Source organism: Gavialis gangeticus, unplaced genomic scaffold (genome assembly GCF_001723915.1).
Source record: "Gavialis gangeticus isolate Ggan-Ray unplaced genomic scaffold, GavGan_comp1, whole genome shotgun sequence".
NCBI classification, from domain to species: domain Eukaryota; kingdom Metazoa; phylum Chordata; order Crocodylia; family Gavialidae; genus Gavialis; species Gavialis gangeticus.
The window spans coordinates 64,396,824-64,421,120 of record NW_017729022.1 but is presented as its reverse complement, the minus strand read 5'-3'; the positions used below and the strand labels follow the sequence as shown (position 1 = coordinate 64,421,120).

The 24,297-nt window shown below is 45.0% G+C and overlaps 1 protein-coding gene across 2 annotated transcripts in view; it reads left to right on the top strand.

The window, feature by feature from the left end:
* NCF4 (neutrophil cytosolic factor 4) overlaps positions 1 to 24,297 on the top strand; it is a 46,478-nt gene that overhangs the window by 19,830 nt on the left and 2,351 nt on the right. The window contains exons 1-9 of one of the 2 annotated variants that reach the window (XM_019515284.1): positions 10,609 to 10,936; positions 12,350 to 12,434; positions 14,716 to 14,869; positions 15,166 to 15,236; positions 15,798 to 15,925; positions 17,126 to 17,183; positions 18,984 to 19,082; positions 22,551 to 22,681; positions 22,774 to 22,839. In XM_019515284.1, coding sequence (XP_019370829.1) covers positions 10,905 to 10,936; positions 12,350 to 12,434; positions 14,716 to 14,869; positions 15,166 to 15,236; positions 15,798 to 15,925; positions 17,126 to 17,183; positions 18,984 to 19,082; positions 22,551 to 22,681; positions 22,774 to 22,839 — 824 coding nt within the window. In that variant the 5' untranslated portion in view covers positions 10,609 to 10,904. Of the gene's footprint in view, positions 1 to 10,608; positions 10,937 to 12,349; positions 12,435 to 14,715; positions 14,870 to 15,165; positions 15,237 to 15,797; positions 15,926 to 17,125; positions 17,184 to 18,983; positions 19,083 to 22,550; positions 22,682 to 22,773; positions 22,840 to 24,297 lie in introns of those variants that run through there. The other variant, XM_019515285.1, reaches the window with a different exon arrangement.

The following is a 24,297-nucleotide window of genomic DNA, read 5'->3' as shown; positions in this document are numbered from 1 at the left end:
AACAGTAAAATCCTTGATATGCCAGTGTTGAAATGCCCTGAAGGAGGTGCGCATGAGAAAATTCTGCAGTGGCATGTGTGTGTGGATGTGAATTGCAAAAAGGTACAAATGTGAATGTGCCTGAATTGCCCAGGGATACGTTTGTGTCCATACGTACGCACACAAAGATGGATTAATATACATGCATACAGTTATACAATACTCACTCTTGCAGCATTTACATCTGGAGTAGGATACTGCTACTATCAAGGTTCAAGGCGATGGATTCCCTGACCAGATCCCTCACAGCCATAGTTGGTTTTTCTTTCAATTTTCTCCACCCTCTGTTTCCATAATCCAGCAGGCCTATTCATTCCCTTTCTTTAACATAGTTTTGTAACTTAGCAGCAGCATTCATTTTTAGGGGAATAGGAATAAGTTTGTGAGGTTTGGTATCATTAGTGTCTAATACTTCAGAGTATATACTAATGCTATGTTTGACATTACTAATGTAATGTTATATTTAAAGCTAAGACATTTACATTGTTTTTTGCTTGAGCATTTTCCTATGTAGATAATTTTCACCAACACATAAAGCGAAAATAAAAGACAGGCTCCTGTTTCACCTTTCACCTAACTCTCTCAAAGAGGTCTATACAAATGACATCCAAAACCCTCACTCCATGCCTGTAAGGGAGGCATTATCACACCCATTATACCGATGAAGTAGCTGAGGCAGAGAGAGGTCTCTTAGAACATTTTGTGAATTTCTGAACTGGGAACTGAGTCCAGTCTGATTCCTAGACCCCCTGCTCTAAACCTAGGTTTTGTATGGCAGCCCAGCCCTCTTGCAGTGAGATCTGGAGACCTCAGGCACACTTCCATCATCCACGTAGTACACTTGGAATGGAAAGCTTGGCAGCCCCTTGAGACTGAGATCAGGTTGCCTGTCAGTAGGGCTCTGGGCTGGCTTCTCCACCCAAGTCTGTCTTCCATGGAAGGGAGGATGCAGTTTTGAAAGGCCAGCAAGTGAGGCAGATGGTAGATGTAACCAGGGAGAAATGCTGGCAAAGAGTGGGCCCATGCAGATGTGTAGGGTCCTTGACATCCCCAGATTTGGCACATATATGCTACCCTCTTCACTGTACTCTCTGAATCCATCACCATATTTAAGGACAAAATTTCCCAATTTGAGAACCTCTAGACAAATAGCCATGTGGCTTTCTATAAAGAGCAGACTGGGGCCCACTTCTCTATCAGAAAGATGTACAACTATGACTGTACTGGTGTAGGTAAAGCTGTACAACCCTGATAGTTAATGCAGACAGTTACGCTGCTATGAAAGTGCTTGTGGCAGCATATCTTATTCCTGTTTGGGAGAGGGAATAACCTATGCCTGAAAAGGCATCTTTATATCACTAATAACAGGGTCTACACTAAGCTTCTTCTGGATAGACGGGGACAACATTGTTTGATTTGAATGAAGTAGTACTGTCCTAACCTTGGCTCCAAATCAGCATCCTCAAAACCTTCTCGAGACTTGGAAGTATTCATTGAGTGTTTTCTAATGTTGTTCTGTCAGGTTGTTTTTTTTTCCCCATTGTGAGCTAGACATGAGTGTAAGCTATTTCTGTGCTGAATGGCAATAATTGAGACCGATGGGTTTTATTCTCTCCACAGGCAATTGGCAGACAAACAAATGCATTATTAGAAGAAATAAACATTGCCTGCCACAGGGGGTCACTACTGCTAGTGCACACCAGATTTTTCCTGTGCTTCAGTGAGGAGCAATTGCAGGTACACAGTTTCCCCTTCTGATGCTTGGCTGGAGATGAATAAAATACATCCTTTGCCTACTCCTCTCTGCCATGGCCCATGTCCAGGTGCCAAAGTTCCTGTCTACCCAGAGTGTGTGGGTGCAGACTTCCAACTCAGAGTCCAACTATCTGCAATACTTTAAACAGGTTTCATGCTTTTCTGACAGGACTAATCAAACTAAGGTAAAGACCTCATGTTAGCAGCTCCTTGCTCCACCAGTACCAGAGGATACTCATGTATTTCCACTATGATTTCTGGTCCCTGTTAGCAACATGACCACCTCTCTGCTTCCCCCTTTGATGGTTTTGATCTGGAGCTGGAAAAGCTACTTCAACCAAGAAGGTATGTCTTCAGCAGTTTTCTGCATGAACTTCCAAACTTCCCACTCTGCCTAGCTGTATGAGTCAGCCCTCCTTTGAACTCTGTACAAGAATTGGGGAGATCCAGAGCAGCAATTCCAGTACCTCCACCTTAGGTATCGCAACACACCTGGCCCCAGGTGGGTGTTCCAAGAAAATGGTCACCTTGGTTTCCCATCCAGGCAACAGGGAGAGTTAGGTATGTCCATGGGTAATTCAGAGAGCCCATATGCTGACTAGGGAGCTACCCAGAGCTAGCTAGAAGGAAATGCTAAGCATGAGGATGTGTCTGAATTCCCACCCATCTCTGAAGTTTAGGCATCTAGCTAAGGGCTCCAGCACTTTAAGTGGCCCTGTCCATTAGGGATCCAGAGGTCAGAGTCCTCTTATGGCAGAAGGTATCTGATCATGGTTGTGTTGCTGATGGTACCACCTGCCATTTACATAACAGCTTAGTAGTGATAGGTCCTACCAAAGAAGGGGGAAACCTGAATTCTAAGCTTTCCTTAATCTGGGAGGTTTCAAACTCACATCTCCCACCTCTCCAAAGTGAGTCCTGCCCACCAATTTACAGAATTGTTGGGTTGAGAAGCATTCTCCACCTCTTCAATTAAAGCTAGGGCACCGTGTAGCCAAAAAACAAGTATTTTAAGGACATGAGTGCTGGTAAGAGAATGCCTGACTTTGTAGCCTAGCATTTAGGATACTCAATAGGGAAAGTGGAGTTCTGATCCATGCTCCCAGCACTGGTTGTACATTTTCTATTAGTCACTCAGGGGACAAAACCCAAATATAATCCTGGGAAAAAGGACCAAAACTCAGGCTTCCCCTTTAACAGTGGAGTGCCCCAGGCACTTGACTGTGGGCTCTACCTTACTTGTTGTATGTCTGGAAGGTGGGTGCTAGTGGAAAACAGCAGGTGGCTAATGCAAGAGTGAGGTCTGAACAATTCATGGGAAGGCAGGCCCAAATCATAGGACAGATAAAAGAGCACTGAAAAGCTGAGGCAAACTGGAGGAATCTTGAATAGTGCTGCTCACCTGATTTGGCTATATGTATATGCTGATGACATTCTGTACAATCTCTAATAGTAAGGAGGTTATTTTTGGCTGAGCTTGCTTGTGAGTGCTAGAATGGTGGTCTTCTTCTCGAAATGTGTGCTGTTGGAAAAGTACTGTATGGTTATGTTCAATCACCAGTTAAATAATAGATTCATTTAGCAATACAGTATAATGAATAGGGATCAGAATCTTAAAAGAGATATGAGGGTGAACTGACATGTTACATTTAGACCATACTAAATCTGTTGAATGTTAAGCAGTGTTAAAGTTAGACTGTGTTGTGAGCTGTTGTATGTTGAGGGTTGATACTTTCTTGCCTATACTGTACAGCTCTGACTTGCCACTAGAGGGCTGGTGAGCAGGGGCATGGCTAGGAGCCAGGACACCTGGGCTCTTTTTCTGCTTGAGGTGGGTGGGGGGTGCTGTGGATGGTGCATCCTGGGATACTGGAGGACTGCAAATTGCTCATTTTATCTCTGTGGAGCAGACTGAAGTTAGCTTAACATGAGCTGGGTAGCATGGCCTGGAGTTAACCCTCACCTGAAGTGGCATAACTTTGTGACTGAGGGCACTTGGCAATGGCATGAGTTAATGAGCTTTAATGTATACACATTTGTGGGCACCTATACACGTGCAATGAGGCTGCTCCAACGCTCTGTAATTACAGTGTGTTGGAGCAGACTTGATTAATCAAGTCTGCTGGAGTGTGGTAATTACCGCACTCCAGCAGATTCCAGCATCACATATATCAGCATCATGGCATTGAAAAATGGTGGCGGGGGTGCTTTAACTAAAGCTCATTTGATGAGTTTTAGTTAAAGCACCCGTGCCACCATTTTTCGGTGTGGGGATGCTGATACATGTGATGCCCCGGGCGCTTTAATTGGAATGGCTCTCAGAGCTGCTCTGATTAAAGCTCCCCTCCCACCCCCCTCTTAGAGCATGTCTATTAATGCCCCCATGTTTTAAGTATCCTTAATATGATCTAAATGCAATATCACTTTGGCTTATTCAGAGACCAGTACAGGATGAGAATTGCATTCTTTCAGCCCCTGCAATATATCTGAACATTGAAATGCAAGTATTTCCGTGAATGCAGGTTCTGTTACTTGTGAGTTATTAGTGGGTCATCAATATGACCTGGGAGATTTATATTCTGTTAATCTCCACTACATCCAAAAGGTATCAGAAACCACTAACAATCCCATCTCAGGAGACTTTATTGGGAGCATACTGATTTTGGTGAAAGTTTTTTTGGAAAAGTTTTCTTAGATCCATAATGAAATTCTGGGAGGAAGAAAAAGAGAAATGATTAAATAGTTCAGTGGTTAGGACAGCCACCTGAGATGAGAAGTACCCATTTTTAATTCCATGCTCTGATTCAGACTAGGGATTTGAACCTGGGTTCCTACATCTTAAATGAGTACCCTAACCAGTCAATTATGCAGGGGCAGGTCTTTTCTGATGTAGCAGTTCTACTTCGTTTAAATACTCGTGAGTGAGAGAGGGAGCCTCCTATTGCAGCCCAGAGGTCAGTACACTTAAATGAGTTGTTGGAGATCTAGGTTCAAGTCTTGTAGGAGATGTTATGATACAATATGATATGATATGATATGATATGATATGATGTGTTGTGTTGTATGTTATATTATTATAGCATTTGCTTGCATCTGCTTGACCAGAATTTGGGTGAGAGAAGAAGGGGCAAAGGAAACAAATAGGGGAGAATATATCATAGATGGGGTGAGTTCAGAAGGGTAAGACAACTTAAGAGAAGCTGGCTGAGGGATGCTTACTGGTGTTATACCAGTAAGATCTGGTTTAAGGCAGATGCAACTTATATAAAGCGATTAAGGCATTTCTGCTTCACAACAAGCTAGGTACACTCAATAACCAGGTTAGACAGAGTTCACATTAATATTAATGATTAAATAAACCCATTAGGCACATTTCTCCATATTCTAGCCTTATTTAGTAGGCTTTTCAAATTGGGCCAGGTAATTGAGTATAAAAATCCAGATTTAGCTAATAATTTGTGCTCTTCAGCTTTGAACTGTGGCTCTTGCTGAATTGCCCATCTGCAGTTGAACCAAGATAAGTGCTCCTTTGAAATTTAGTTTTTAAACCTAGGTAAGAAGTCCTTTTCCCTAACAAGCTGAGTCCCTGCTAGAGGCTTTTAAGACTTTAGGACTTAAACTTTAATATTAAACTCTTTCTATATTGTATATTAAAAATTCAGCTATTAATGAACAGATGATTATTTGGTTTGATCTGCCTTACCTGTATAGTTTTATCATTCACATACTATTTTATTTCAATATCAAAATTGCTATTAAAATTACTTAATCTCATCCTTTTGAGTGGTTGCTTTTGGTAAGACAGGCTCCTTGACCCTTCATGGTCCCCAAAACACTCCTAGGGTCAGCAGTACCTTCTCCAATGAATATTTACAGGATGCAAAGTACAACAGCTCCTACAGGAGCAAGTGATAGCCACTAACCCAGTGTTTAGGGTATTCAGTTCAGAAGGGAGAGAATAGCCAAGCAGTGTCTTGAACCTGGGTCCTAGTGTTCCCTGATGGATGTTTTAACCCACTGACTATTGTAAGATCCTTTTGAGGGTGCTGCAGTGAGCAATGCAATGTTACCACTGCTAGGTGTGCAAAAAACTACGCATGGTTCACAAATCAAACCCAGAGATTTCCAGTAGGAATCCACAGTATCAAAACCACTCTGACCTGTTGTGGTCTTTCTGAGATCTTTACTACAGAAGATTTGCTCTGTTATTCTTCTGTAGCCAAAAAAAGTGAAATTAGTTTTTTAAGTGGGTGGTACTAAAGTCAGAAAAGTTATGGAGGGCTGCCTCAAATCCAGAAAAGTTTTGACAGTCTTCTGGGGTGGGTTTCTTGCTGTTATTTGTTTAAAAACTTTGAATGGTCTTTGCTTACGTTGATGCAGAATGGGAAATATTTTGTGATCTCAAAAAGTGTATTGGGATGGGAAAACTATTTGCTTCCCAGCTTGACCTCTTTTAGCACTAGTCCTACTTGTAGCCCTGCGTGCACAGTAGTACAGATGCAAAATTACTCCAGTTTGTTTCTCACTTTTTAAAAAACTATGAGTAATAGAACAAGCTGGGATCTCGTGCTCTTCTTGCAAAGCAGCACCCCATTACACAGACATAACTTGACTAAGCCATCTGCATGACATCACGTCTTATGTTCCCCTGATATCTTAGGTTAGCAACCTTGTTTCTGGTCTGTCACATCCCATTTGAGCTGATTAAATGCAAATTATATGGGTTTGGTCAAATTGAGGCCATGCAACAGATGGATTTCAATTATCTCACAAATATCTCTCCAGCCCTTCTCATCCCTTTTTAATGGAGAATGCCTTCTTTTGGTGCCATTCGCATTCTCTGTACACAGTCTTGGTATAACAGGGCAGTCTGTTCTTTTAGGATGGAACAATCAGCTCTGTTGAGAGAGTCCAGCTGCAGAGCATTTAGATAGGCAGGAAGTGGCCTGCTAGGAGTTTTAAAAGTTTCCAGAAGACTAAGCAGGAGAGGAAGAAGCAAGCTGTGAACACAACTGTTTGCTATAAGAGGGTCAGGCTGCCGTGCTCAGAGCCAGAGCCAAAGAACTCCTCCTGCAGTACCTGGGACAGAGCAGAAGGGTTTTTTAGTTTGTTGCCTAAAGACTGTTGAGAAGACTGGCTGAGGAGCTCTGCAGGGAGCAAAAGCCTGTCTGCAGAAGCCGGCAGCCTAGGTACCCTGCTTATGCTTGGGGACATCTTGCCCAATGTACTGCCAAATTACGTTGTCTCTATTTTTCTGAGCCAATTTAGATTAAGTCTTGTGACTAAGGCTTCTGTTCAGGGTGGTCTGCCCTTATGACCCTCTGGATTTTAGGAGAAAGCCAGAGGATTTTGGTTAGAAAGCTCCATTAAGAGAGGCCCAGGGGAAGGGAAGGGGAGTGCTAATTTTGCCTCCTTAGGTTACATGAGGATTACACGCTCAGCAGGGCTAACAGGGAAAACAGAGCAAACAGCAGAGTTTGGAGGTCCACAGCTTCTGTCCAGCATCTCCATTGCCTCACTACCATACCCTCTACTTGCACTGGCAGCACAGGGGAGACGATACAGAACCTTGGAGTCTCTCAGATAGAGACTCTCAGAAGGCAACTGTGGCAGCTATAGTCCCTCAGTACAAGGATGACAGTCTTCCAGTAAATAGGGAAATCATTGTTGAGTCCATAGAGGACTGAGGCATCCAACCCAAACTGTGCACAACTGAAGATGTGGTGAATAGCTGGGAGGGAGAAGTAAATCCTGGTGATGTCAGGTCATAGCTCTTTCCCTTTGTCTCTCTCCCTTATCATCCTTCATAGTGAGGAGAGTTTGCTTGAAATGATCAAAGCCTTGTTGTACAACATAGTGCCACTGGGAATAGTTTAGTACTCAGATCTCCCAGGTCTTCATGTTTAGTTCACATTTCTTCAGATTGGTTTCCAAGGTGCCCTTGAATCTTTTTTGCCCATCTGTAAGTGGTGACCATTGGTGAGTTTGGAGTATAGCACCTGTTTTGGGAGCAGGTAGATGGGCATCCTTATGCCCTATTCAGTGAGTTGGTGTATATAACCCTGGTTTCAATGCTGGTGGTGTTTGCTTGAGCTAGAATGCTGGTATTCATTTTTATGTCTTTCCAATTGATATGGAAGATTTTCTGAAGATATTGCTGAAGGTAATGTTCCAAAGATTTCTGGTATGTGTCATCCAAGTTTCACACCTGTACAGCTGGGTGAGGATGACAGCTGCTTGGTAGACTAGATGTTTGGTTTTGGCCCTGATGTGGTGATCATCGAAGACGTAATTTCAAAGACATTCAAAGGGAGCACCAATAGATTTTATCTAGTGTTGAATATTGTCATTCCCGTCTACATTTTGGGAAAGATGGCTACCCAGGTAGGGGGAATACTCAACATTCTCCAGAGGTTGCCCTCTAATTGAAATATGTGCAGGAGCATCTGGTAACCAAATAACCATTATAGATAACCAACGCTATCTATAATTAGGGGTGCACCGATATTTTGGGCCAATACTGAAGGCTGATTATTAATGAGCCACATTGGCCGATACCGATCTGATTGTCAATAGGCAGTCTGGTAGCTTGGAGAACAGCATCTGGCTGGTAAGTCTGTTGGGGGAAGGGAAAGGGCATGGCGGGGGTGCAGATTGAGACCCCTGCAGTGAGGGAGGAGGGGGACTGGGGCAGGGACATGGGCAGGTGCTGCTCGGTCAGGGTGAGGTGTGGGACAGAGCCATGAGTCGCTCATCCAGGGGGCGTGGGGAGGGGGGGCAGGTCCCACCACTGCATGCACCCCCAGGGGAGGCATGGTGGGGTGTGTGCCCCCCAGATCTGTGCGTGGGGTGAAGGCAGGCTGGGGCCAGGCATGGTGCCAGCAGGGGGGGCTGGGTCAGAGCTGTGCTTATGCTGGGTGGTGGTGATGCTGGAAAGAGGGGGCTACAGGGTGGGCTACAGCCCCCCCCGTAGGCCCCTCTCCTAGCACTGTCATCACCCTTCCCGAGCACAGCTCCTGCCCAACTCCCCTGCCAGGAAGAGCCTGGCACCTCCCCCAGCCCCCAGCAGGCAGCCCACTCTCACGTCATGCACAGTTCTGGGGGTCACATGCCCCCCATGCTTTCCCCAGGGGTGCACACAGCAGCAGGAACCGCTCCCCCCACCCCATTCCCCCCGTCCCTGGACAAGCTGCTCATGGCTCTGTCCTGCACCCTGCTTCACCCCAGCTGGGCAGTGCCTGCCCCAGCCCCAGCCCCAGCCCCGCTCCTCCCTCATCACAGGAGCCTCAATCTACACAGCAAGGCCCATCCCTCCTTCTGTCCCTTCCCCCCAACAGATTTACCAGATGGATGCTGCTCTCCAAGATGCTGGGCTGGCCATGTGCATGCTGCATCTGCGTGCATGCATGCAGCATTTATCAGCAACATTATCGGCCACATCAGCCAAAAAAAGCCAGTTGCTGATGATGTCAATTTTCCTTTTATCAGTGCTGATACGATATGGACCGATGCATCGGTACACCTGTATCTATAATGGCTACAGTTCCTTCTAACTAAGGTATAGTAAAATCATCTCTGGCTCCTTGTAATGGTACTCCATGTGCCTTTAGAAATTAGCTGGGTACTGAGTTCTTCCTTTGCAGTGTATTTTCTAGCTATGTTTTATGCAAGTTTTTACTCTGGAAACTGTTAGCCAGCTTTTGGTTCCACTAAAGCTACAAATATTCTGCCAGCTAGGATGTAAAGGAGACAAATGTGTACCAAATTTGGAAGGAAAGGAGAGATTTGATTTGAAAAAAGTAGCCAAAGAGGCTGCATGATGCAGGTGTTGGGTTAGAACAAAACCAGGATATTCAGCAGCATGGCCACAGCACTAGCAAATGGCACTCTTCTTTCTTTCTCTCTCTCTCTCTCTCTCTCTCTCTCCCCCCTGCCCTCTCTCTTCTTTAAATCACCTGTAACTCATACTCTAACAATGACATGTTGTTATCCTTTGTGCACAGGATCGTTCGTGGGGCAGGTAGGACCCTCTTTTGGTGACATGAACTATTAGCCTATCTTTATAGATTGGGCAGATAAAGAATGCTTGGTTTATAGGCATTTCATCAGTAATTGCTGGTTTGGGCTAATGCAGCTTTAAAGATCCCTGTTCTTCTAGGAGTCCCACATCTTACTTACACTGATCCATGCTTCAGAGCCCTGTCCCTGATCCCCTGTGCATGGTCCTGTTTGACTCTGGTGGCCACAGTCTATGGCAGGGCTGCATTTCCTAACAGCTTCTTCTACTCCCCAGTTGGAAAGCTGTGCTTTGGCTCCATCTCCTGGCTCCTGCTCCATATGAGAGAGTCTCCAAGAGCCACAGAGCCTCACTTGAAAGGAAGAGGGTTGTACAGGGTTATGAGGATGCAGGGGTGTCTGGTGATACTGTAGGGAGGCCCTAGATCATGATCTGGGAAGAAGCTGGATTGGGTCCCTCCTATATAATTGTACATAGAACTCCACAAAACCCCAGGCCAGCTATGTTTTCTGGGTGCCATGTGTCATTATTCAGGGCAGGAGGCAGGGGGAATGGGATTCTTTTTTTTGCAGGTCCTTGAAATTCAGTGCCTGCACATTCCCTGTCACCTTTGATTTGGTGCTTTTGTTGGGCCTGATTTTCTACTGCCTTGTGAAGTCACAGGCACCAGTGCAAAATGTGTGTCAAACACTGCCATTCTGATCTGGTAGTGTGTCGCACTCACTTTGAGCAAGGGCAAATGTGTTTGCAAATGCTGGGCCTGGAGAACCAGGGACACTTTTCTGCTTCCACATTGGCTTTCACTTCTCAAACAGGGGTGGGAGGAGGCTGTTACAACAGTAACTTGCAATGAGCACAAACCTGCCTTGGTTCTGGTTTTTTTAATAGCACTTCCTCAATCTAGTGTGGGAGGAGAAGCACAGGGGCAAGAAAGCCTGACACCGAAACACTAGATTTCTGAGGCCCTGTGGAGAACTCTGAGTAAAGACTGATTCAAGAAGCAGCAGGGTGTATTGTGAACACCCCCAATCTCCTGTGTTTTCTTTCTGTGTCTCATTTATCAGTTATCCCCAGGCTCCAAAGAGCTGAAGAAATGTCTGTTCCACAACAGCTACGAGATAAGAGGTAAGTCCACAAACTTGTCTGTGTAATCACTGTTCCTTCCTATTTCTCTGGTTGCAGGCCTCCTTGAAAGGGCTGACAGAGACCTTTTCCAAGTGGCATAGCACAGCTGGCTTTCTTTGTATGTAGTGGGTCTATTTTTAAATAGGTGTGAACCTTTCCACCCTCCTTTGTTATGACCCCTACAACAGGGAGGGCAGTGGTGGCTTGTATCCCTGTCCTCGTTGTAGTTCCAGGAAAGGATGGTCACTTTAAACTGTTTCCAGGGTCCCACAATCTCCTGGTAAGTGAAGCTGATTTGTGAGAGACTTGATGCATCCTATGCTGACCCTAACTGCATCCTCTCCACAGCAAGTGGTGGTGACTCATGTTTGGGGTGGGACCAACTCCATTCTCCAAGCTGAGCAAGCTGTAGGTGCCTTCCATCACCGCAATGCTTTTCTGGGACCTGGTGATGAACAGAGGTGTAACTGGCTAGAGCCACGCCCAGAGCAGTCCACCCTACCTCTCTCTCCCTGCACCTTCTCTGCCTCTGGAGGCTCTGTCAGATACAAGTTCACTGCTGCTGAGGCAGGATATTACCTGACCATCCCCTGACCCCATGCCCATGTCAAGTGGGGGGGGAAAAAAGATGAAATCTCCCTCCATCCATAGTAAAATCCAGGAGCTGCTGCCTGATAGAACTCCATTTCCCAGAATGCCCTGCACTTACTGATTCATGCTTCTGTGCTGCCAGTGTGTGTGTGTGTATGTGTGTGTGTGTGTGTCTAGGGGGCAAGGGATGTGGGGGGTGGACAACAGAGTGAAGCACCCCTCTGCTTCCTTGTAACCCCCCGCCCCCCTTAGCCAGTGCCTGGGGCTTGTGCCTCACTCATGCCACCCATCCATATTGAAGGAAGGGCCAACTTAGCCTAGCATCCTGCTCTGTGTAGCGTGAGAAGCTGTTATGTTTTTCACACTGATTTTTCTTCATGAAACCTTCTCTGGAACTGGAAACCATCACATTTCCACTGCTCTTTTACACCTTTCCTCAGTGCTTCTACTTTTGAAGGGATGTAGATAGAGCTCTGATATAACATACAACAGAGGCAAAGTGGATTTATGCTTCACAATTTGTGCCCAACTTGCACATGTGCTTGCACATGTAGACGTGCATACTTATTGTGCAGTAAACTATGGTACTGCACAGTAAAGTGTCTCATGTAGAAGCGCCCTTTGTGTCTTGTGCTACCTGATGTTTGGCAACAAGATGATGCCTCCCTATCCTTGTTCTGCTGCCCGAGAGGGAAGCAGGACTAGTTTGTGAATGGCAGAGGTTATATGGCAGGTGGAACTCCAAATACTGGTAGTCATTTGTGCCAAAGACCAACGTTACCTGCAGTAATCTGATGCTTCCTTTTTGTCTTGCCTTTTCAGTGATTTTGACCAGCTTCCAGATGAAGTGCCTGTTGCAGCAAACATTGCGGACATTGAAGAGAAGAAAGGTTTTTCCAGTTACTATGTAAGAGGGGGACTTAGTTCATTCTCCCTGTACTCACAGGTGTGACTAGCTCAGCAATAGTCCTGGGAAACAGATGCAGTTTGGCCTGATTCCTTTAGGCCTGGACTGCTTCCAGTCTCTAAGTGGGGCTCTGCCTCCAGTCAACCTGCCAGTTTCCAAGTGAGGCTTGTCTTCCTCTAGAATGGGTAGCAGTCTGTTGCAGGTGCAGGCTGCCAAGCTAGCTTTAGAGGGTGAAACCTAACAGATGAATGGGTGAAGCCTAACAGAAATGGGCCCTCTGGCACTGCCAGTTTCCTAAGTCTTTACTTAGGGGTGTTTTCTTCCTATTTCCAGTTGGGATGGCAAAACACAGTGGACAGTGCATCAGAAATCTGTTTCCTTTTCTCACCAGAGTTTATGCTGAGGGAGCTAACCTGTATTATTTTCATTTTTATCATTTTAGTTACTGTTCCTAGACAAAAGGCTAAACAGTTGAGTAAACCCATTTTTCCCCTGTGCTTCTGAAATCCAGCGCAAACCAGTTCCTTAAAAAGCCCTTGGAAGGTATTGGTTAAATCAGGACTGTCCAGCTTCTACACAGCTGATGGCCACATGCCCTGTGGACTGCAGTAGCTAGGGCTGCATATGTATAGGCTGCCTTAGTTGGGATGGGGCCTCTGGGGTGCATGCTACACAGACACTCTAACCCATTGCAGTGAGGACTCGTGTGGACATCCCCCACTATTACAGTGGCAGGCCCAGCCCCACACTGAGCACCCCGCACCATGCTGTGCAGACCATGAAGGCCAAAGGAGGTAGGGGGAGCCTGGAGACTCTGGCTGCTGTTGCAGCTGAAGCAGTAGGGGAAATGACAGCTGGGCAGATGTCTAGAGGCCACAGCTTAACCTCATGGGTTGCATGCAGCCTGTGGGCTTCCAGCTGCATGGCTCTTGTTCAAATGCAATATAACACTTTTAAACATGTGGGCTTCCTTATATTTGATAGACTTGGGTCACCACTTATGGGGCTTCCTGAGTTGGATTGTGCTGACTACATCAGCTTTGCTTCTTCTCTTGTTCAACACATGTAACATGCTTTTACAATAATATGGTTTAAAAGCTCATGAACAGTCCATGTTTCAAGGGTGTCAGTTGTAGCCATGTTGGTTTAAGGACATAGGCAGACAAGGTTCTGGGTAAATCTTTTATTAGACCAACTAAAATAGATAAATAAATCATTCTTCTTCGCAAAATTTCGGAAACAAACACTTCTTCAGGCAGAGGAAGTGTCTGCAGTTGTTATGTGCTCTTCCTGGGTAGGATAGATGCCAGAAGCCAGTATGCAAGAATGGCAGTTAGTGAAAATGCAAATGTGTGGCAGACAGTGGGTGAGAACAGTTCAGTTCTTTGAATCTGCATTACAAGTAACAACAACAGGGGCTATGGTGAAGTGTTTGGTCAAGGGCTTAGCACAGCTGCAAAGCATGAATTATGTTACCTAAGGTAGTTTAATAAATGTTATCAATATGCTTAAACCTGAGTGGCATATAATTTTAAATGTCTAGAAGCTGTGTCAAAAAGCTGTTAACTAAGTCTCTTTGTGATGCCTGGCTTTTGCTTGGCAAAGGGGTCAATGTATGGGAATCAGTGCGGGGTGTTTTCTAACCCCAGGAAACCAATCTTTTGGGGACTAGAAGGGAGTATAGCTTGTTGGTTGAAGCAGAGCACTTGGAGTCAGGAGACCTGGGATTTGTTTCTGGCTCTGCATCCACTTTGCTGCATGGCTGAGGGCAAGTCCCGTAGGCTACAATTTTCAAAGCTGTGCTTCTGGAGTTACAAAGCTATGCATGCTTAACACCTCTGAACACAAGGCCATTCATTTAGACACCTAAATACGGATTTAAGTGGCCAAAGGCCCCGGGCTTGTAAGTGTTGGCTTTAACTGCTGTAATATGTTTTGTTGTCTGCTGAAAACAAGTTATATGAGAGGGTAGTAGCATCAGATCCTCTTAAGTTTGCTGTTCACAAGATTATATAGAAGGAAGCGCACATGGTGACTCAACTTGTAGGAAACATGGGAACATATGCAAAATAAACCCTGGGGCTATTGCTATTATTTTATAGCATTCAGAATGTGCTGGCTTCTTAATTTGAGACTGCCTCTACTCTGGGCCCAGACAAGAGTCACAGACACTGAGAAGTTGACTCTAAGCTTTTGCTTTGTGCATTTCGTGATTTTGTTTTTGGTAGGTTCTATTAAGTCTGAATATAACCCTTGGCCTCTCTTCCCTCTTCCCTTTCAGATGTTTGTCATTGAGGTGAAGACGAAAGGAGGGGGCAGATACCTGATCTGCCGTCGCTATCGCCAGTTTTTTGCCCTCCATGCCAAGCTAGAGGAGAAATATGGGGCAGAGAGCAAAAAAGGCCTCCTTAGCTGCACTCTTCCCATACTGCCAGGTAGACTGCTAAACCCAGCTCTGTGCCTGTCCCTTTACACATCATTCCTAGCTTTTTCAGCCTTAAGCTTACATAGTGGAGTACATTATAGTGAGGAGTGTTGCCTGTGGGAACCAATGATGAGTTCCCACCAGTGCAATTTGGAGCATTGTATGCTGAAAGGTTAGTTTTGAAATCCTGTAGCCCATGCTTGTTTTCTTGGATGCTTCAGGCACTCTGCTTTCTCTAAGCTGCTTCCTTTTCATGCTAGTCTCCATTTTTACTTCAGTGGCTGTTAATGGTTTTGTGCTTTCCAGGAAAAGTTTATGTTGGAGCAAAAAAGGAGATTGCAGAGAGCAGGATCCCCATTCTCAATGCCTACATGAAGGTAAATGTCATCTTAAGTGGGGGTGGTTGCACTGAGCATAATCAGCTGTTGCTTTAGAAAGGCTCTACCCAAAATATGTTGGTTAGATACTTCTACCCCAGCACAGGGCGCCTTGCTCTCTCTGTTGAACTCTGCTTCTCCAAGAACACTGGGGGGAGAATTTTTTTGTGTGCAGGTTAATTATGGCCCTGGTATTAAACCCATGACTGACTGGAGCCTGCAGCGGCTGATTGGCTAAGACTTCCATTGGTTAAAGCTTTCCACTACCTCCAGGATCACTGTGATAGTGGTGGTGGGAGACAGGGAAAGACTTACAGTTCCCGTAGTAAATCAGGCACATAGGCCAAAGTGTGAAGCAATGCTTTAGCCAAGTCTAGCAGTCCATGGAGGGGAAAGTGGGAGCTGCTCAACCCCACTGCACTTAGCAGGGGATTTCTGACAGCGAAGAATATCATTTGTGGGCCTGTAGATTGGAGAGCTATTTCCCTTTCCCAGGCAAATTTACAGAGAGCAGATCTCTTGCCTACTTGTTACTCTGTATTCTTTGCTTTCCTGCTACAGAAGCTTCTCAGCCTGCCCATCTGGGTGGTGTTGGGTGAAGAAGTACGGCTGTTTTTCTACCAGTCGACCTTTGACTGTGAACAGATGCCTCAGAGGCTGCGAAGACTCCGCCCGCGCACTCGCAGAGTGTTAGTGTCTGCTGGGTTTTCTTTTGGTTATTTGCTTTGAGGGTGGGTGTTAACCCCATGGGGAGAGGAAGAAGGTGTTTCCTAGTGTGCATCCCAAATGAGTTGGTTGCGGCCTGCTATTTTGTCCTTTTCTATTGTGAAAAGAAGACATTTCTCAATGTCAGTACTTTGAACTTGTGCAATATCCATGCTTTTTTCCATCTAAGTAAAAGGGGAAATACCAGAGATATGTAAGATTCCTTTTGTAAACAGTTGCCTACCTCTGCAGTGTTGTCCATTAGGGAGCAGTATGTGAGGTGTACAGTGCAAGATGAAGAGCTTGATAAAGCATCACTGAAGTCAATGCAAGTTTTACTGTTGACTTCAATGAGAGCTGCATCAGATCTTAAATATATGTGGAGGCTCAGTTTTCCCCACCCCTCAGTTCAGCAGGGAGCTATCCTATGGAGCTGCACTAGGAAACCACAGAAAAAACTGTTTCGCAAAATGGAGGGGAATTAATTAATTTTCAATCCTGCCAAAGTTTGCTCCCCACAGGACAGCTGTGGGGGAATTCTGTGCATAGCCACACCATGTTTAGAGGCCAAAATTGAATTTATCTTAAAAATAGTGGGTTTTCCCAAGGATAACAAAGTGTTAGTCCTTTGACTCACCCAGCACAACTGAATTCCTTACTTATAGCAGGGAGAAATGGAGGGACTTCTGAAAGGGGTGATTGCAGTGCTGAGCAAAACTGGATAAGGGAGGCCCAGGATTATGAATATGCAGTTTGAATTCCCATGTGTTGCCAGCAGAAGGTTTTACCAGGGAGAGTTTACTGCTACTATACAGGGAAATGAGACGTGGTGACACATACTTGTATCCATGTTTCTTGACTTGCATATTGTACATAGATTCTCTGATGTTTCTAAGGTGGTTTGTGGCCTAGATCACATGGAATTGCCTCCCAGAGCAGGGGTCAGCAACTTGCCTGTAGAGATGGGCTGCAGTGGTATTTGGCAGTGGTGGAGGTATGGGAAAGGTGAGAGGATTTGCAGTGCTGGCTGGGTCCTAGCGCTGGCCGACTTCAGACGCAAGCTGGGCCATTTTGGTTGGCTGCCAGAAAATGTTGTTGCCTGTTGGCTTAGATGATGAGCAAGTATAGATTGTGCTGATTGGCTCCTTTTTCTGATACCTTCCTGTTGTCTCCTTTCTTCTCAGCAAAAGCATTTCACCCCAAGCGCCTACCTTCGACCGCATGGCTGCCCCACGGGCTGAGGTAGGTACCTGAAGCAGTATGCAGAAGGCTATGTATAAGGCTGTATTTTCACTAAGCCATCTGTTTGGTGACATCTGTGATCTTTCCCTAAGAGTGTCCGTGTAATAGGAAAAGAAGGGAAAATGGAATAAGCATGGAAAGAGATTTTTTTTTACTCCAAAGCAGGAGAGGGAAAGAGGGTTGAACAGTGTGAGGTGAAGGAATGTACTGAAGGAATATCACACTGGTATAGCAGATCAAGGGAAGTGATCTTCTTAGTTTGATCCAGGATGGGGATAGGCTGCTACCCTTGGGGCATGTCTACAAGAGACATTTGCTATGGAGCTTCCTAATTAGCTCTGCAGTAAAGTCTTTCTGTCTACATGTGCACCCCTATTAGGCCACAGTAAACTAATAAGCTCCTCCATATGATAGTACTTGTAAAACAAGCACCATCCTACTGCAGAGTTATTTACTGCAAAGCAGTACACATGTAGACACTGACAGGGCAGGCTAGGGCATGAGGGTGCTATAGCATGGGGGCTACCTACTGGCTAACCCTGCCCTGGAGCACCCTCATGCCCCAGCCAGCCCTGCCACAGCACATTGAGTCGGGTTGGAGCAGCCCTGGACTGGCAGGCTGATCACCAGGGTCCCCTGCTGGCTGGGGCTACTCCAGCCTGGCTCAACATGCTGTGGTTCTGGGCACGTGTGTAAACATGGTGCTTGGGAGCAATAAACTCGGGTACAATATGTAGTTTATTGCTTCAAATTAATTGCACATGTAGACATGCCAACTGGGTCCTGCAAGACAAGGAAAAGGAGGGTTCAGTCTGCTCAGCACCAAGTGCTGTAGTAATATCATGGGCTGTAGTAGCAGAATTCATCTTATATATATATCCTGTAATAGGTGGAAGTTTATTTCAGAGCAGAAACTGGGCCATGGTTTGCTCTCTGGTAGATAGGACTGGTTGGTGCAAGGCTATTAGAAACATGGCCGCAGAGGCTTCAAATTCCCTTTACTGCCCAGAAAAAGCAGCTCCTGAATCAAACATTTTTTTCAATGTCATTTGTACTCTTTTTATTAATAGTTACTAGAGCTACCAATATGTTACATGCTGTATAAATAGCTTTTAGAAAGGCAACTAAAAAGAAGTATATAAGCCTTAGCAAGAGGACAGCAGATGTCTGTTCTTCACCATGAGAAGAACCACCTTCGTAGCACTTGTGTATGGTACTTACAAGACTAATGGAACCATTGTATTATGAACTGGGGAACGTTCTTTGGGGTCCCCCCCTTACAACTGCATTTTAATCACCATTGTCTCATCTAGAAGGTCTTCCTTTTGATAGGTGTGTAAGGTAGTCTATCCTTGAGGATCCCGGCACACATTACACATGAGATGTAATTAACCAGTTAATCACATCTCAAATTGTTACCTGGCCACACACTAATGCAATTAATGGCATGATAAGATAAGCAATAAGGCACAAACTTATTACACAAAAATGTGTAATAACTTTGTAGCTGGTTCTTATCACACCATTAATTGAATATGTGGTCAGGCTGGGGCTCCCAGCGGTGGGATGTGCCCCTGTCACTGGAAGACCTGCCAGCTAATGGGGCTCCCAACCATGGGGGGGAACCATGTCCTTCTGTATCTAGGAGCCCAATGAGCTGATCTGGGCTCCCAGCCATGGGAATGCGCCATGTGGGTTACAGGTAAGAAACCTTTTTCTTGATGAAACTGGGAGAGAAAAGCACTATTTAGTATAATAATTTGATGAGTTAATTTTTAAAATGTTGCCTGTTTTCCCTAGGCACTGTTTGATTTCTCGGCAACCAATACATTGGAGCTGAATTTTAAGAAGGGTGATTTGATCTATCTTCTCAGCAGGATCAACAAAGACTGGCTGGAGGTAGGACTGCATTAGGACCATGGATAAAAATGCTAGCAGGGCCTTAGTTACAGTAATGTGTCTGAGTCACTTATGATAGGAAAAAAATAAATAGAAACAGGTGCAGAGAAGGGCTACTAGGATGGGTTAGATGAATACAGAGCCTATTATAAGAAGATGAAATGAAATTGAGTTGTTTAACATAGCAAAAGAAGGTTGGGAAGTATATTAAGTCATAGAATCATAATGCTGAAATGTACCTCTAGCGGTCTAGTCCAGCTTTCTACTCCAAACAGGATCATGCCTGTCTAAACCATCTCATCCAAGGGTTTGCTAATCTGTTCTTAAAAGCTTCCAAGGATGAAGATGTTCTTCCAATGCTTAACTGTCCTAATAGTGAAAAAGTTATTTCTAATCTTTAGTCTAAATTTCCCTGGTTGCACTTTAAGACTGTTACTTCTTGTCCTGCTCCCTGTGGTCACACAGAATAATGTGTCACCATCCTCTTTATAATCACTCTTCAGGAATTTGAACACTCTCATTAAATCCCTTCTGCTGTCTCTTTTCCAGGCTGACTAATCTCAGCTTTCTAGCTTTCCTCATATATCATGTTTCCTAGACCTCTAATCAGTTCTGTTGCTTTCTGCTGGAGTCAAGGCTTCCTGGTGAGGCTTCAGAGTGGACCAATCACTTCCTTTGATGTACAGGTAACACTCCTGTTAATACAGCCCAGTATGCCTGTTTTGCAACATGAACATACTGTTGACACACATTTGGCTTGCAGTCCACTGTAACCCTAAGGTGTTTTTCTGAAATACTGCAGCCTAAGCAGCCGTTCTCTAATTTGTATCTGTGTATATGATTATTCTTTATAAATGTGTTCCAGGGGCTTAATACCAGGGAAGGTGAAGAACTACGTCAATTAAAGGATTGTATTGGTACAAGATAACATTTAAGTACAGATTGTTCACTGATGATTTTAAACAGGAAATTGGAAGGTTTCTAATCAGCAGAGGAAAGATGTTCCAGAATGACCTCTGGATAGGGTACTGCTGGCAAGGAATCTAAATAGATGGAGCTTGATGAGTTCATGGAAAAGGTAATAGGATAGGATAGGTGTGCTCATGGAGTAGTAACCAGAGCAGGTAGTCTGAGGTTTTATGAGTTTGGTACCTCCAGGTGGGGCTTGAAAGGAAACTTTGTAATGCTGTATGTTATTTGCATATATGGGAAATTTGGGTGGTGTAGGCCTTCTTGACTTTACTGATAGAGAAGGCAGGATCTGGTGACAGTAGTTGAAGCTAGAGAAAGTGGTTTCAGCTTCCTGACTTGAACACTTGAGTGGCTTTTATTCTGGGTTGGTAGGCTTGCAATAACCCAGGATTGAATTGAGTCTGAGTTTTGAGAATGTGCTATAGTTTAGATGACAGGGAATTTGAAATGTTATTGTGCACAGGTAAGGGCAGGCTGTGTATTTGCAACAGCTTTTTTTGGGTTGAGTTTCTTTTCCTTATTCACCCTCACTGGTATGTTTACAATGCTTGCTGCATGGTATTATATTGTGTTAATTCTGTTCTTCAAGGCTTACATGCAGTGCCCTCACCAGGGCTTCTGCCACTGCTGCTGCCCCCATGCTGCTCCACCTCCCCCACCCCTGGCCTGGTCCTGGTCTGTGCTTCTGAATGTGTGGTGGGATGTGGCGTCACCTCCAGAGCTTCCCCGCTCCCTCCTGCACTTGCAGGCTGCACACCCTGGGTTGGGGAGATGGGTAAGGGGAGGGGTGAAGGAGGCTAAGGTCCTCCCACTTGCTGCACTCGGCGGTGACACATGGTCAGCCTCCCAAGTCTCCTTCATAGCACTCACAGCTCTCTTCTTGTCCCCATGGGCACTGTGGCCCCCCAGTGAGGCCCAGTGGTTGCTATCAGCTCTATCCCAGCCATGCACTGTCATCACCCCAAGATCCCAGCCTTGGCTCTGGACACAGCTCTATGGACTTGAATGGGCAGGGTGTGTGGGTGGGTGCGGAGCTGTGTCCAGGGCCTGGGCTGGGATCGTGGGGCAGTGACAGTGCCTGGTCAGGGAGGGGCAGGGCTGTGATCACCTCTGCCCATGGAACCCATGCCTGCCCATCCCACTCCTGAACACTGCTGCCCAGGGCCCCATCCTACATAGGGAGTTTTGGTGAGCTGTTATCAGATGGAGGGGTGCTGACCCAGCCCATGACAGCTCACCAAAACAGCCTATGTGGCCATCAGGCCCAAATAATTACCCACCTCTGCATTAGGGGGTATTTGGTGACTAGACTGTAGCAGGGATCAGAATGAATGTTTTTGTGCATCCTTAAGTGTTACACATTTGGCAGCAATAACAGGTGACTGTATTACCTGAGCCAGATGTCCCTTCAAGTTCTAAATTCCTATGTACTAGTGTTATTGACTTGTCAGGGAACATAAGAATAGAGAGCACTGGACTGGAAGGGGCCTAGTGGGTCACTGCCATTGCAGGCAACCACATCATACATTTAGACTTTAGGCTCAGAGTACACAAGTCTCTGACTCAAAATTCCAGGCTATTCCCTTCTTGGGCTCTCTTTTCTGGTTTTCTCTCCTCTGTCTTTTGGCTTTTACTCACACCTGTTTTTCTTGTAATGTCCTTTACATTCTACAGGATGAAGAAGATCCACAGAAAAGACATGGGAACTCTAGTTCTGAATTCATATGATTACTTACATTTGTGAGATATACTGGGCATGTCTACACATGTGCATTTACTGTGCAGTAACCAAAGTGACTGTGCAGTACGGGCATGCATCTACATGTTCATGCCCATACTGTGCAGTAAATATTGTGACTTACGCTGACTTGAGCATAAATTTGATACCTACATCATCAAATTTATACCCAATTAGTTACTATGCAGTAATGCACACATAGATGCTTTACTGTGCAGTAACACTGTGTGTGTGGACTGACTTGGGACTAGCTTTAGTCCCAAGTCAGTCCACACGCAGTCCTAATGTGCTTTAATGCCTGCACATGTAGATGCCAGGCTATTCCTGCTTCCTGCACAGTAAGTCAGCGTATGATAACTTCAAGTTGGCATAAATGCATGTGTAGACATGCTCACTCTGTATTTCATGCTAACCCATAATGACCTATTAACAAAGGACTCTGGCAATATTCTAAGAGACAGTAAGGAAGGGCATTCAGTATGTCTGCTGATACTGGTATCTGCTTTCTCAAACAGGACAGTCCTTGAGGGTAGATATCTGACTTGTGCATATTATGCACTGCTCCTGTTCCTCTGTATTTGACTATCCAATGCAATAGGTATACAATCAGCTTATTTCTATTGCATTCCTCCTTTAATGATCATATTGAGATAATTCTGGTTGTCATCTCTACAGAAATGGCTTCAGTTTCCACAGCCAATCAAATGTAGTAAAAATAATACACTCTTCTTCAGTTTGTACCCTTTCTCTTGTTCCAGGGAACTGTCTATGATGCCACTGGAATTTTCCCATGTGCTTTTGTGAAGGTCATTAAAGACTTACCAGAAGAAGAAAATATTATCAATCATCTGCGCTGTTATTACCATGACAGCATTGTTAGCATCATCAGGTAATGAGATGATGCTCTTCAGGTTACTGCTGGAAAGATGTTTGTAATTCTGTTTTAATTACATGAAAGAATAATGTTTGTTCATCTTCTAGAGACATAGCAGTGGAGGAGGATCTGAGCAGCGTCCCACTGTTCAAAGACCTCATGGAATTGACGAGGTACAGTGCAGATGGAGGGAGTTGCATTCAGTATTGATTCAGAGATTCACTCAGGCATATATCCTGAGTTTCTTTCAGTCCTGGCTGTGTTACACTGTCCAACCATCCCAGTGTTCTGGATTTAAAACAATCTGCCCAGATACCCCAGAGGCTTTGTAGTTGCTACTGTTTCACCCAGTACCACTCTGAACAGATACCAGTCTGTTTTAAAGGGACGTGATCGCCTAGTACAGTGGTCTCCAAAGTGGGGTGTGCAAGACGATCCACTGGGGTGTGGGAAGAAAATATTAGAACTTCTATTTATATTTATATAAATATACATATATTGGGGGTGCATGCTCAAATTTTTTTTACTGAAGGGGTGCGCGAATATAAATATACATATACTGGGGGGGTGTGCTCAAAAATTTTTTACTGATGGGGTGTGCAATCAAAAAAGTTTGGAGACCACTAGCCTAATACACTTCTTTGGTATGTGGGATGCACTGTGCAGCTCCTTAGCTCCCCATAGTAGTGTTTGAGACCTCCCAGTGCCCTTCCTGACACTTTACTCACTCCCCATAGGCTATAGGCAGGAGTATCCCATAGGCTATAGGCAGTCTGGGCTTCTCATTTAGGCCTGTCAATGGTGATGCATTGGAAAAGCAAGGAATGGGCTCAGCAAGGATGGGCTCAGCAAAGGAAGTTCTTAACCACAGTTACTTCACTCAAGTGCTTTTGGGATCAGAGAACTCTGAAAATAAAAGTCCTGAGGTGGACCTTCCTCCAGTTTGATCCCACTCTTATAAGAGAGTCTGATTTGTACCCAGCCTTTCAGGGTAGGTGGACTCCTTCTGAAAGTTATTCATATATGTAGTAATGATTGGTCCCTATGCACAGAGCAGCCTCCCCACTCCAACACTTAAGTAAAGTCTCTATCAGTATCTGACTGCTGTGTGTCTACTGGGATGGGCCAGCTCCCTTTATTAGTCATACTTTTCTTACTTCCCCCTGCTATGCAGGCCCTTGTGTATAAAAGCTAGGAATGGCAGCATTCTGCCAAAACATTCATCTGCACAAGAGGAAGAAGGCATTAATATTATAGATATGCCTATGTAGAGCTGTGCATTGTGACCACGTACCAAAATGACAGTAATGTTACACAAGCATTATTCATTATCATTTGGGATTGCATCTTTTCTGAGGAAGACTTGAGCAAGTCTCTGCCCACATTAGTTCACTCCATAGTGTTGCAAGTCTACCACAGGCATTGTTCAACTTTTCAGAGGAGAAATTGAAGAAGCATTACTCTCGGCGAAACTGGCCAATTGTGGCCTTGGGTCCACCATGATTCACCGGCTGGGAAATTGGCTCAATGGTCAGTCCCAGAGGGTGGTGATTGACGGAAGTCAATCGTTGTGGTGTCCTGTGACCAGTGGGGTCCCTCAAGGCTCTGTCCTTGGACCCATATTGTTCAAC